The sequence below is a fragment of the Equus quagga genome, chromosome 19, assembly GCF_021613505.1.
Source record: "Equus quagga isolate Etosha38 chromosome 19, UCLA_HA_Equagga_1.0, whole genome shotgun sequence".
NCBI lineage: Eukaryota > Metazoa > Chordata > Mammalia > Perissodactyla > Equidae > Equus > Equus quagga.
This window is the reverse complement of record NC_060285.1, coordinates 6,289,142-6,303,212: the sequence shown is the minus strand read 5'-3', so window position 1 is coordinate 6,303,212 and position 14,071 is coordinate 6,289,142. Positions and strand designations below refer to the sequence as shown.

The 14,071-nt window shown below is 49.3% G+C and overlaps 1 protein-coding gene across 6 annotated transcripts in view; it reads right to left on the bottom strand.

Annotated features, from left to right (window-relative positions):
* EFCAB6 (EF-hand calcium binding domain 6) overlaps positions 1-14,071 on the bottom strand; it is a 233,096-nt gene that overhangs the window by 99,772 nt on the left and 119,253 nt on the right. For all 6 annotated transcript variants that reach the window (XM_046645983.1, XM_046645988.1, XM_046645986.1 and 3 more), the window contains 2 exons: positions 10,723-10,896; positions 8,982-9,150 (listed from right to left, as the gene is read on the bottom strand). In XM_046645983.1, coding sequence (XP_046501939.1) covers positions 8,982-9,150; positions 10,723-10,896 — 343 coding nt within the window. The remainder of the gene's footprint in view (positions 1-8,981; positions 9,151-10,722; positions 10,897-14,071) is intronic.

The following is a 14,071-nucleotide window of genomic DNA, read 5'->3' as shown; positions in this document are numbered from 1 at the left end:
AAAACATCACCCGAGTCTGATCCTGAGAGATATTTCAGATAAATCCCAACAGAGGGACATCCTACAAAATATCTGACCAGTCCTCCTCAAAACTCTCAAGGTCGCCAAAAACAAGGAAAGTCTGAGAAACTGTCACAGCCCAGAGGAGCCTAAGGAGACATGACAACTAGATGTCATGTGGGGTCCTGGACAGAAGAAGGATGTGAGGTAAAAATGAAGGAAATCTGAATAAGCTACGGAAACACGGAGAGTTAGCTGCCAGTACACCTGCTCAAAAGAAGTACAAAAGGGAGGTCCTTACGCAGAATAAAAACGAGTCCAGGTGACGCACAGACGTGAGCTGGAGAGGACAGCAGCAAGAGTGGAGGTGGGTACACGCAGCAGCTTACTTACTCTCAAAATAACAGTGAGTGTCCTGTGGGATTTAACATATATGTAAAACTGAAATGCGTGACAGCAATAACACAAAAGATAGGATGGGGCAAGTGAAATTAAAGTATTTCTCAAAGCTGGCATTGTTAGGGGAGTGGAACCGCTGCTATGTGACCACACACAACAAGACAGGACGCAGGCCGTGGTCTCCAGGACCCACAGAAGAAGGTGCTCCCCGACAAGCTAATAGAGGGGAAAGGGAAGAATACAGATAATGGATAATCTGAAAGAAGACAAGAAGGTCAGAAAAAGAAACATGACACAGCTGGGTTACACAGGAAAGATTAAGATGACAGATAGAAAACCAACTATGTTAGTAATTTAATAAACATAAAATGGACTGAATACCCCAAGTAGCAGAGTGTCCTGCTATGTGCTGCCCGTGAGAGATTTACTTTAAACATAAGCACCCAGGGAGTTTTAAGTAAAAGGGTAGAAAAGGATATACCACGCTAACACTAATCAACAGAAAGCTGAAGTAACTATATTATTATCAGACAAAAATAGGCTTGAAGGCAAGGAGCATTTCTCTGGATCAGGAGAGTCGCGTCATAATGATAAAGGAGACAATTCACAGGAAGTTTCAGCAACTCTAAATCTATGTGTACCCAATAATTTAGCTTCAAAGTGAATAAAGCAACAATCAACAGAATAGAAAAGGATCTCACTAGACAAACCCACAATCAGATGGGCGACTTCAACACCCTTCTCTCAAGAGCTAACGGAACATGCAGACAAAACTTTGATGACATCGAAGTTACGAAAAACACAACTCATAAAATCAACCTAATACTTAGGTTGACATAGGTAGAAAACTATGCGTCTGTGATGGAGCACACATCCTTTTCAAGTTCTTGTGGAACTTACCAAAATTGACTGTATGTTGGGTCACAATCCAAGCCTCAATGTATTTCAAGGATTGGTCGAAGGCATTGAGACTTTAGAATCTATTCTCTGATCACAGTGGAATCAACTTTAAAATCGACAATAAAAGGTAAACTAGAAAATCCCAACTGTTTGGAACTTAAACAATATACTTGTTAAATAAACCACGGGGAAGAGAAGCAAACAGAAGGGAAATTATAGAACATTTTGCACTGGATGATTATGGAAGTACGATATAACAAAACGTCTGTGGTGGGGCTAGATCTGCACCTGGAGGGCATTGTGTAGCCATCAATTCATGTATTAGAGACACAGAGGCTGCAAGCAACGGTCCAACGTCACATCTCAAGAAATCAGAAAAAGAAAATAAATCCCAACCAAGGAGAAGGAAGAAAATAGTCAAGGTAACTGCAGGAATAAATTCATGTAAAATGGATATACAAGAAAAAAATAGAAATAAAGTTGTTACTTTGAAAAGACTAATAAAACTGACAGATCTCAACTTCTGCTTCTGGATAGGATGGAGTAGTTCACAGCAAGCAAACATTCCCAAGGAAAACCAGAAAAGCCCAATCAATTACCAAATAGTCATGAGGCACGGGAGAGCCGAGGAAGCCCTGAGATCTGAAGGACTGAGACCCCAAAGCGGGAAGGACTCGTCAGAGGCCAACTGAGGCCACGCAACTGCGCTTTCCCTGGGAGTGGCAGACGACTCTGGGAGGGGACTTCAGACTGAGAAATAGGTTTGGGCCGGGCAGAGGGCCACTCCAGCAGAGCTTTCGCTGGTTATGTGGCACTGAAAGGCCAAACTGGAGACTGAGGGGGCAGGCTCAAGGGGTGCCTGGTGTCCCCTTGCAGACGTGCCGACCTCTGGACCTGCTCGGGGCTGGAGCCTAAAGACCTAAAATGAAACCTCTGAAAAGCACAACGCAAGTCCCCAGACCGTGGCTCTTAGAAGACTGAGGCCCAGCTGGGAGAGAGGCCCCGAGAACACGAAGGCAACATTGGGAAGCCCTAGAGACGAGGTCACTGGCGCCCGAGGGTCTGCAGCTGCTCCGCCCTGAGGGTCGGCCAGTTGGGCACAGCCGGGTGCTGAGAGAATCCAGCTTTGGCCTCTGGCAGAGGGTTCTGACCAGAAGAAAGAGAGATAAATATATACTTTTGATGGTTTTGCGGGGCTTGGACCACGTAAGACGTAAGGGACGTAGAACACACCGTCGCCTCCTTAGGATGCTGCGAGGTCAGGAAGCTCACGAGCTGAGTCCACGCGTCCTTCCCCCGCCCATCCTCAAGAACAGGCCCTTCTTCCGTTCTCCCCGAGCGTTTCTCAGCTGAGCCATACGCCCCCGCACAAGGACGGGAACCTGGGCTCCGCGCTGAGTCCGAGGAGGCCGCAGAGCCAGCCTCAAGAACTCCTCTCTGTGCGACAGTGGGCGACACGCGGGATGTTTCATCACGACGTTGAAAGCCTTGCCCTAAAAGGGCGAGGGGGGGACACGACCCCGTACAGGCCTCGCGCTCTCTCTGGGCTCTGCCTTGTGTGGACGCACCTGTGTGTCTCTCATTACAACAGTGTCTGTTTGTCCCTCTTATTGCCCCCCTTGTTTTCGTGTTTTTACCCTCACAAAACTGACCCTAACACATAATGAAGAGTTTTTTAAAAATGTCTGTTTTATTTACCAAAATTGTATGCTTCCCAAGGGAAGATTTAAAAGCAGGTGAATGAAAATATCGAATACTTGACTTTTTAAAAAACCAACTTCGCCCAGAGTCACCGTAGTCATTTGCTGCGCTCATCCACAGCCAAGGGCTGGGAGATGCTCCGCAGTGTCCGTGCGGCTTGGGCTACGTCCTGGTCCCCGCCCTAGGTGGGCAAGACTGCATGTGAGCAGGAAGTGATGGCAGAGAGGTGGAAGGGGGCGTGTGTCTGACCAGCGCCAGGGGCCATGAGGCGCCCTGAGGGCAGGAAGAAGGGCCACTCGCTCCTGCCAAACAAGGCGAGGCGTCCTTGCCTTCGAGCAGCCAGGGAGCACGGAGCCAAGGGCGCCAGAAGTCGGGGCTCTGGGGTGGGCTGTCAGCGACTGCCGCTCCCCCAGGCCGTGGCTCCGGGGCTCTGCAAGTCTGCTGAGCGGCCCTGCAGCCCCACGTCTGTCTCCAGAGGCCTCAGCCGGGACTCCGGACGTGGGACTAGGAATAAAGGTGAGCCAAACAGCGCTCAGTGTGTTTACAGAGGATGAAGAATAACAATTTCCCACCGGAAGCAGCCGATTACAGGGGGCTTGGATGGTAAAGCGGCCCTCAAGTTCCTGATGGATGCAATAGTCCAATTAGTCTAATTACTCAGTTAGACTAATTTTGACTCATGTGTCCTCGGGTGTTTCATCATTTCATGTTCCCCATGGGTTACTGGCCCCAAGCAATGAAACTTCTGCTTTATTCATGTTCCCCATGTGGCTTAGTCCTATAGGTGTGCAACAGGCCCCTCGAAACATCTACTGAGAGAAAGGATGGCAGAGATGGTTATATATTTGCCTGCCTAATATATATTTATATTCTCTCCTTCTCCCATAGGAACAGAACCTTACTTTTTCTGGAGGTAGTAATGTACCCAGCCAAAAATCATATATATTTTATACATATCTATCTATCTATCTCCAAATAGCATAGTCCTGATCAATAAAATGTAAGTAGAATGTAAAATGTAAGCTGCCAGGGGAAGCTTTCAGAAAAGCCCTCTAAAAAAGAAAGATTTGTCTGGCTCAAGCCTTTTGCCCTTCATCTTTCCCCTTCTTTATGCCTGAAACGTGTGTGTTGGCTGGTGCTCCAGCAGCTACCTTGCATGCATGAGGATGAGACTGAAAGAGTAGAAAGCTAGAAACAGTCTGGGTCTCTGAAGACACCAGAGAGCTGCCGCATCGGCCTTGAACAGACAACTTCTGAACTCCTTGTTACAAGAGAGGAAAATACCCATCTCTCTTATTAAAGATACTGTTTTTGGGGGTTTGCTGCTAACAGCACATAAAGGAGAGGGAGAGGACAAGAAAAATTATCTAGGGAAGAAACTTAAAGATTCTAAACCACTCTAAAGTTCAAAAACAGTTTTCCTGCAACACCACCAGTTCTTGACTCATTATTTAAACAAAATGACACATTCAAAATATGCCAAAGTCACAGGCTATGTGGCACAGTGGCCAGAGCAACGAACTGGGAGAGGAGGATTTCCTGGGAGAAAGCACACGGCTTACAGGATTGTTACCAGAAAGGATTTAAGGTTATGATGCAAAATACCGGAGCAGGTCTGGCACAGTTCCAGAAAGAAGAGTTCCCTCCCCCACTCCCCAGTGGAAATGACGAGTTGAACCATGAAAAGTGCACTGAGTCACCAAAACCCCAAAGGCTCGGCCTTGGTCAGGACTGCCAGCTCAGTGTGCTGTCTGGTTGTCTCACATAATCAGGGACTCTGATGTCGCTTACATTAAAGAGCGACAACGGGGGAAGACAGAGTGTTCATCAGCAAACAGACCTTGTCTAGTAGACAGAACCTTCCTGACCGCAGTGGTGAAAACAAGTCACAGCGTCCTGCGGGGACACTGTGGGGCCTCGACAGATTTGGGGACCCTGAGGTCCCACTGAGCTCTGGGTTCCATTCTTACACTTCTCCTTCATCACACGTGTGTAGCCAACCACCTTCGGCCCTGCCACCGGGAAGGCGACGCTGGTGAGAATAAATAATTAGCGCTTCTGATTTAGAGGCCAAGGCAGCCAGGACAGCGGCCAAGAGGCCTACGTTGAAATGGCGAACAACTGTGCGCACGCATAATTGGGCACGCAGATATACGCGACCTGGAGCTCCTCTCCCACTTCCCCCGGGATGGAACTCTGCAACCAGTCACTATCCTAACGGGGGTGATACAGGTTTGGGGGAAGAGGAGGGCAAGAACGTTGCATATCCACAACCAAAGTGACAGGAACAGGGGCGTTCCTATCAAAATTAGTGTCCTTCTCACAAAACTCTGAGGCCGGATACAACCTCGAGTTGCCATGAGTTACACCCAGCCAGCCTACACTACGCCCAGCGGCCTGTATTACACCCGGCAAAGGGCCTGAGGCTGCTACAGACAGACGTGGGTTCAAACCCAAGGGCCTGAACAGCTTCCCAGCTGAGCAACGCGGAGCCACTGCCGTAACTGCTAAGCCTTGGTCTCCTCGCTTGTGAAACGGGCATCACGGAACCTCTACCTCGCGGGGCTCCCGTGAGGATGAGGAGCGGCATCCGTGAAGCCACGTCCACAGCCCCTGATCACTGAGGGGCTCAATGAGTGGGAGCTGCAGTGACAGTCACAGCCTCATCTTGATTCCATCACAGAATCACTACCGTTGTCATCACGCTACAGATCTCTAGAGAAGTGGGCTCCAAGCTCTCCCTGGCGCCGAAGGCCAACCTTCCCAACCTTTCTCATCTGGGCGCCCCGCATTACGTCTGACCTGAATTCTTTCTTCCTACAGAATAGGCCCGTGATTTTCTAGCTCTGACTGCACTGGCAGGAGGATTATCCTGATCTGTGAACAATCTCTCCAGTTAACAAGGACAATTTACATTGACATGATGCCTTGAAGTTACCAGCTTATGATGTTCAAACCAAGGTCCCTAGCAGACTGTTTAAATCACCCCACAGTTGTGGACCTTCCAGCTAAAGGGCTGGTCACGACAGGATGCTTCCCAAAGGTTAAACCCAGCAAGTCACTTGGAGGAAAACCAGAGGATAATCTGCCTAATTGGGTTCACAGTGAATCGGTCATTAATTTCCATGTTAAAACAACGAACTTCTCTCCTGGCATGTGGGTCTTTCGTGGCTTCCTTCTCCCTTTGCCCCTTCCCAGGCGCACGTCTCCGGGAGGCAGGGAAGTCTCCAGGAAGCCAGGAAACGGGGAGAGGGAGAGGCACGCAGGTGCCGCCGGGAAGCAAGCAGAAGAACAGCTGTTCAAGGAGCTGCCCCTCAAGGTCGTCCCCAGTGCAGAGAAACTCAGGGGCAGGGAAGGGGCTAGGGTGGGTCTGGGGCTCTGCCACGGACGGGTGTGGCAACCAGCTTCATGTCTAGGAATCCCCGTGGGCTTCTGAAACCCCGCTTCCCTCAGCCCTCATCCATCTATCATGGCATCCATTCAGGGTTCCACTGGGCATTCTAGTTACTGCTCAAATTCATCTATTCATTCAACAAACGCTTACTGGCCCTACTAAGTGTCAAGCCCTTGGGATGCAGCACTGTCCAAAAGAGATAAAAATGTCTACCTTTGGAGCACATGTTTTAATGGAGGAAGACAAGAAACTAGCAAGATAAGGAAACAAACAAAAGGCTTGTAAATATGATACCTATGGCTAAGGAGACGATGCTGCCGAAGAAGACTCAAGTAAAGGAGGTGAGGCAGGAGGGCAGGTTGGATTTGCCATGGGGCTGTCAGGGTCCCTCAGTGGGAGAAGGGCCATCGGACAAAGGCTTGAAGGAGGTGACTGGACAGCCAGGCAGATATGGGAGGAACAGAGAGACAGAGGGGACGGCCAGTGCAAAGGTGGGAGTGACCTGTGTCTGAGGAAGAGCTGGGGGCCGGTGTGGCTGCAGTGTGCTAAGCAAGGTGGAGGGTGGCGAGACTTGAAGCCAGAGAGGTGATGGGTGGTTGGGTCATGTGGGGCCCTCTAGGCCTTTCCAGGACTCTGGTTTTCATTCGAGTAAGGTGAGGAGCCACTGGAGAGCTCTGAGCAGGAGTGGCCCGCTCTGACTGACTCATGGAGGGTCGCTCTGGCGCCGGGTTGAGAATAAATGGTGGTGGGGCAAGGGCGGGAGCAGGAGACCAGGAGGAGGCTGCGGTAACAACCGGCAAGAGGTGACGGTTGGAAGCAGGGGTGGTGGGGGGGGCGGCGTCATCGTGTTCTGGGACGATTTTCAAAAGAGCCAACAGGCTCTATTGATGTATTGGATGTGGGTGTAAAGAAAGAAGAGAGTGAAGAAAGACGTCCAGGTTTTAGCCCTGAGGATTGGAAAAGAGGTTGTCCTCGACTGAGAACAGAAAGGCTGGGGCAGAACGGCTTTGGTGAGAATGTGGGCATCTCTCGGACACCCGCCTGGAGAAGTCCAGTAGGCAGGCGGGTACCTGAGCCTGAAGCTTCGGGAGAGCGGTCTGGGACGCGACCCAGAGATGTAAACGAGGGAGTCACTGGCTGGTCGACGGCAGATAAAGCTGAAAGATGGAAGAACCTGCAGCTGAGCTCATGGACCTAAAGGTGTTCTCAGGTGAGCAGGGGCAGGAAGCGGTCCTCGGAGTCACCAGTCATGGGTGTCAGTCCCAGCTGTGCCACCACCTACTGCTCTTCTCCAAGGTAACCGGTTCCTCTCTCTGAAAACTCACAGGCAGACTAAGGTTGGTTCTTAGTTTCTGTGAACCCATGAACTGACTCTGAATCAAGAACGCCGAGCACCGTGATCGTTGGAGACTATTACGTACTAAGGGTCAGGACTGGTGCCAGGTGACCGGGGGGAACCAGAACCTAGGACAAGGTGCCCTGGGAGAGTTAGATGATTCGCACCCACTTACCATTATTCGCTCCACAGAAATTGCTCTCATCAGAGTCATCAGTGACTAATTATCAGCCACCTGGTCCCCCAAACCAGAAACCTGGGAACCATCCTTGAGCCTTTCCTCTCCCTTACTCCCGAACTCTTATTCCTAAGTATTTCTTGAATCCATCTTCCTCACCACGCCCCACACGCTCACACAGCATCAGGTCCTGCACACCTTCTATTTCGCTCTGTTTGGGGAGAGCAGGGTCCGGACAGTCTCGATAGCTATCTGATCCCACCTCTGTGCCTTGAGCCCCGCCCCCTCCTCCAGCTGTCCTCCAGGGGGCTGCTGTCAGCAGGCTTGGACACAAGACACGATCCGAGCCTATGACAGCACCTGGCATGGGGGCAGGCACTAGATAAACAGCAGCTACTAATACAATTATTCTCTTCTTGGAAATATATTTCATTGCCTTCTTCTGAACTTGTCCACATGGACACTGCTACACATTAGCTGAAATGCTTTCCTTAAAAATAACTGAAGATGATTACTAGAGGGATCATAATAGGAATTTTAAGCAATCATTTAAATGAATTCCCGAGAAGCCTGCGTCCTTTCTGGCAGACCCTCACCCCTTCCCATAAGCACATGCAAATCAGCGCTCTGAGCGTCCCAGATTTCACTCCCAGATTTTTGCCTCCGTCTCAAGGAACAAACCACAGCTGTGCTATCGCAGCATCACAGGGACGCCTCACTGGCAACAAGGGGTCCGCGCTGCTTTCATTCCACCCCCATTCGGCCCCACGATGCACAAGCCAGCTCCCCAGTGGACGACCAAACAAGGCATTGATGAATCCGTTGTTTTGAAAGCTTAAGGATCAAAAACTGGCCACATCCACATCAAAAATATTCTCTTAAGAAAGTTGCCAAAGACATTTTTGGCCAAAAGAATCCTTTCAAAGTGCTGAAAGATGCCTAGAAGTGGATCTGCTCTGCCTGGGAACAGACGCTTCCTGAAAACTTCCCGGCTATCCTTTAGCACATGTTAGTAATAAAACAACCGAACTTCTTCAGGAGAGACAGAAACACAGACAAACCCATTCTCTTACCTTCTTGAAGTCATGCGCATTAATTTTGCGATGAAGTTCCTTGCTGACGTCAAGAAATCGCCTTCTGAACACTGGGTCCTGCCGCCGTATGCAGCCTTTGAGTTTTTCGATCAGCTCCTCCTTGGTCATCTTCCTGGTCGCGGTGATTCTGCTCCCAGCGGGCTTGGCTCTGAAACCACGAGCAGGTGCTCAGCTGCAGCGGAGCACTTCCTGCAGACCTCACCACAGGCCTAGAGGACCCCCCACGCCACACGCCACAACCCACCACGACGATTACCACCCCCGCTTCTCAGACGAGGAACCAGACGCTCAGACAGATGGAGTGGCCTGGGGACTGGTTGTAGGTTCCGGAGCCAGAACTGCAGGTCAGCAGCTCTACGTCTGGTCAAAGCTCTTCCTGCGGTGCCAGCGTGTGGGGGCAGGCGGGGTGGGGCGCTCAGGAAGAGGACACGGGCTGTCCCTGTGCTAGGGCCTCCACTGTGCTCTGAGCCCGAACATGGCATGTGACTGGGCAGCCATGCTGAAACAGGGTATTTTTGTGAACTGGAAAATTAAAAGTCAGAGCCCATTCTGAAGCTTTAAATTAAACAGGCTGTTTGGTGGTAACGAGATCAAAGAAGTCATCAAACATCCATGGGCAGGAAGCAGGTCCACCATCATTCCAAGTAGATTAATAAAATATACATTTCGGGGGAGGTGCTGTGCTGTGTGTGGGTGTGAGAGTGTACGTGTGACAGGAGAACAATGATTTCTTCAGCTTTCCAGAAGTCTCTTGGGCCCCATTTTGAGGGGAGAACAGCCACGAGGGAGTCACTGATAGCGGACTCTGACTCCTTTCCTGCAGCTTCTGTCAACTTTAGGGGCTCCCCAGGAACGCCCACATTTTATGAAATGCTTAACTGCCATTATTTCTTTCACCAGTTCGAGAAGGCCGGTATATCTCATCATGAATATTTAACCTTTCTCTTAAAATACCATTTTCTGCCCATTTATAAGGCAGCTACTACTGAAATGCCCAGATATTCAAATTCCATTAGCACAGCATTAAAATACCCCATCACCCTCTGCTTAAGAACTTCTAAAAAGGGCTATGACAAAGTGAAGACTGCTGCGTAGCTCTCCATTTCACCTTTCCTTATGGATTTATTAGAAGCCACGAACAAGCAAGTTAAAATAATATCTTTTCATTAGACTAAACCTATATTTTTCAAAACGAAGAAGAGCTAGCATATTCATCAGCCAGATTTTTAATAGATTGACTAAGTATGTTTTATTGTGACAATTCAATTTGGCAATCATTTTAATAATTCTATCATTCACGTTAGAAAATGTTAAGCAGTTTAACGGGTGTATTTTGCAATAAATACTACACAGTGATAAGGAATCTAGGTTTCTGGAAAAGAATAAATGTGCATACGGGTGTGTAGCAGTTGAGTGGCAGACAGTCCGGGATTCTTGACCCGGGATGGCCACAAAGTTTGTGCGGAACCTGAGGCAAGTCCCCAAAGCTCTCAGACCTCAGTGTTGTCGTCTCTAAACTAACAGGTCGACTGAATAATTCCTCAGATCTCTGCTCGCTCTAAAACTCCCCAACTCTAGTCACTGTATTTACAGTTTGCCATCTTTCTTATCAAAATAATAAAATATTAAAATACTCATTTAGTCAACAAATATTTACTCACTACCCCTTCCGCAACAGCACGTGGTTTTCATAGGTGCTCTCGGTTTGTTTTCTTTTTACCTCTCAGAAAGATCCGGCTGCTGCTCTTCCTCTTTCTGAGGTTGTTCCTTTGACAGCTGATCCTTTGGAACAAGAACTGGAGAGATGGCAGGCGGGCCTTTAATTCCTAGGCATGTCAAAAGTTTCTTGTAAAGGATTCTCCCCGAAGCCATATCGTGAAACTTACTGCAGAGTCTGGATTTTCAAAATAATTAGAACACCCCCATTAGAAGGGCTAAAATTAGAAAGACGGACCCCCACCAAGCGCTGACGAGGATGCGCGTTCCTCCCGCCTCATCCACTGCTGGTGGGTGTAAAACAGCGTGGCCACGGTCGAAGACAGTTTCGCAATTGAGTCTACATTTACCAGAGGAACGAGACATTCCACCCCTAGGCATCTACCCCAGAGAAATAAAAATGGATGTCTGCACAAAGACTTGTACAATATGTACAGCTGCATTTGTAACAGTCAAAAAATGGAAACAGACCAAATGTCCATCAAGAGATGAATGGATCCACCATCCGTGGCAAGGCCATCCGATGGAATTCTACTCAGCAATGAAAAGGAACCAACTGTGGCTACACCTAACAACATGACTGCATCTCAAAATCATTATGCCTGATGAATAAAGCCTGACAAAGAGGAGAACATCTTGTATGCTTTCATTTCTATAAAAACCTGGAAAATGCAAAGCAATCTGTAGTGACAGAGCAGATCAGCAGTTGCTAGGAGGGTAGAAGAGATGAATTGCAAAAGGGCACAAGGAAGCTTTGGGGGCTGATGAAAATGTTTGACGTTTTGATTGACAGCTTGTGAGGGTTTCATGGATGCATACACACGATGGATTTCCTCAAATTGTATCATTTAAATACACGCAGTTTGTTGTTTGTAAAGAATATTGCAATACAGATATAACAAATGTAAAAACAGAAAAAAATTACTTTAATTGGAAATTTTGGTAGTCCTTATATTACGTACTGAGTCCAGAAAGGGTAACGTGCTCCAGCTTCGTTGTTCTCAACCCTTATGGAAGTACTTGTATTGGAATTTTGGCACATGCAAATATTTTAGAAAAATGTAGGAAACCACTAATATGGCAGGATCTATTTCTTTGTCAACATTTCATTTAATATTTTTCTCATCATAAAAGTTGCACATGGTCATTGTTGTAAACTTGGTGGAGCCTGAGGCCCAGAACAAAATGCTGCATGTTCATTAAAACGCACAAGGCAACAGAGCACAGTAGTCATGGGCGTGGGCCCTGGGACCGGCCGGCCTGGGGGCGAATGTGAGCTCTGTGACTTCACAGCTCCAGGACTGGAGGCGCGCATACGTGGGCGTCTCTGCGGACGCTTCCAGGGCACTAGTGGGGCCAAAATCATGTCAGTATTAATACTAAGATCATCTGTCTTTTCCACCATCAGTCTCTCGCATGAGCAGTGGACTTCTCGAAGTCTGAGTACACAGCGCGTGATCACCCCTCGCTCTGACCCCCGATGGGAGGCGTGCCTGTGTAGGCTGGCTCCCTCACATTTTCTAAGGCTGTGGAAACGTTTAAGATATAAATGAGGAGCTGGAGTGAGTTTTCAGAGATTAACAGCTTCTTTGCTGCACTTTATTAGCTCATTACTGGCTACCCTTGGTTATACCTGCTGTCATTTCTGTACCCTCATTACCACCCAATAAATCATTATTTTGAAATCCCAAAGTTTTCCTTGAGCCTACAGGGAAACTCAACAAGGAAGCACACTTTTGTTTTCTGCAGTAACAGTGTTTAACTGTCTGAGAATTACTTTCTAATAAAGTAAACTCCAGTAGATATACTCCATGTGACAAAAACTCTTGCAGTCCTCGATAATTTTTGAGAGTCTAAAAGGGTTGCGAACCGCTGACCTGGGGCACTTTCCCTTTCTGCGCTCGGTCTCCTCATCTGCAAAATGCACATGATAAAAGTTCCGACCTCAGAGGACTGCTGTAAAGATTGAGGAGGAGGATGCACGTAGAGCTCCTGGCCCTGGGGCTGGCAGGCTGCGTGCGCCTGTGCTCAACAAGCCGCAGCAGCAAAACAGGCCCAGGACGGCACACTGGCGGCTTACACACGACGCGGGGGCAGAGCACGAGCTCTGAAGCCATGCTTGCTCGGTAAGTATTCACGGTGATCATAACCGCTTCAACAAATACTTATGCTACTACGCACCAAGCACTGTGCTAAAGCTCTGAACAAACCAGAACCAGCCCCACCGCATGGAGCTTCAAGCGGCCAGGAGGCTACTCATTCAGAACTGAGGACACGGATCATCTGAAAGCCCAGGGGCAAGACAGAGCTCAGAGTTTTAATAGGAAGCAGTCTGGTCCAGCCGAGCGGAGACCAGCGGAACAGCCCCAGCAAACGACCACGAGGACTTCCTGCGACTCGGTGCCCGTGAGAGGCTCTACGTCCCCTCTCTCATCTGCGCTTCCCACAACTCTTGCGAGTCATTTGAGTGAGGAAGGAGAGGCTGGGAGCGGGTTAGTGAGCTGCCCAAGTTCACAGCTAGGCCAGGGTCGAGCTGGGACGTGAGTGCAGCCAGTCAGGCTGCAGAGCCCAAGCCCTGGAGAGGTGCGAGGACCACGAGGGCCTGGGAAGCCACGCTCCGGATGTTTTCCTCATGGCAACAGGACGCCCAAGCGCTTTAAGCAGGGTTTCAACGCCATCACGCTGCAGTTCAGACAAAGCCCGGCTACTTCATGGCGAATGGATCTCAAACAGCCAGTTGCCGACACAACCAATACACTAGAACCCTTTTCTCAACACTACATTCTCCAGATGCCTTGCAACTCCGGCATCGCATCTCCGTCCAGACTCCTCTCCCAGCCCCACACCCTCCTGGAGTCTCCCTTGGGTGTCTTCACCCTGACTGGCTGACTTTTTCTGTGTTTCCTAACTGGCAACGGCACTGCCTCTCACTCGGCTGCTTGAGCAGCCGCTGGCTGTCACCAGAGACTCCCTTGCCTGCTTTTCCATCCCCTCCACGTCTGCGGCCACCTCTACTATTGTCCCTCTACTACCACAAAGCGGTCGCCCCTCCGTGGGGGCACTGCCACTACTCGTTTCAGGCCCCTGTCCTTTTCCTCCTCCCTGTGTGGAGCCAGAATGACTGTTCTAAGTGCAAGTCTGAAACTGTCACCTGCCCCCGCTGAAAGCCACCTCACGGGCTCCAGCTCCCCCTCGCTGTGCCTCTCAACTGTGGCTGCAGATCAGAGCCAGTGAGGCCTTTAACATAACGGTGCCTCGCTGAGCCTGTGGACGGGGCATGGGCGTTCGGATTCTCAAGGCGTTCCAGATGATTCTAAGATGTTGGTGGAGAACTCCTGCCCTGCCAAATGAAT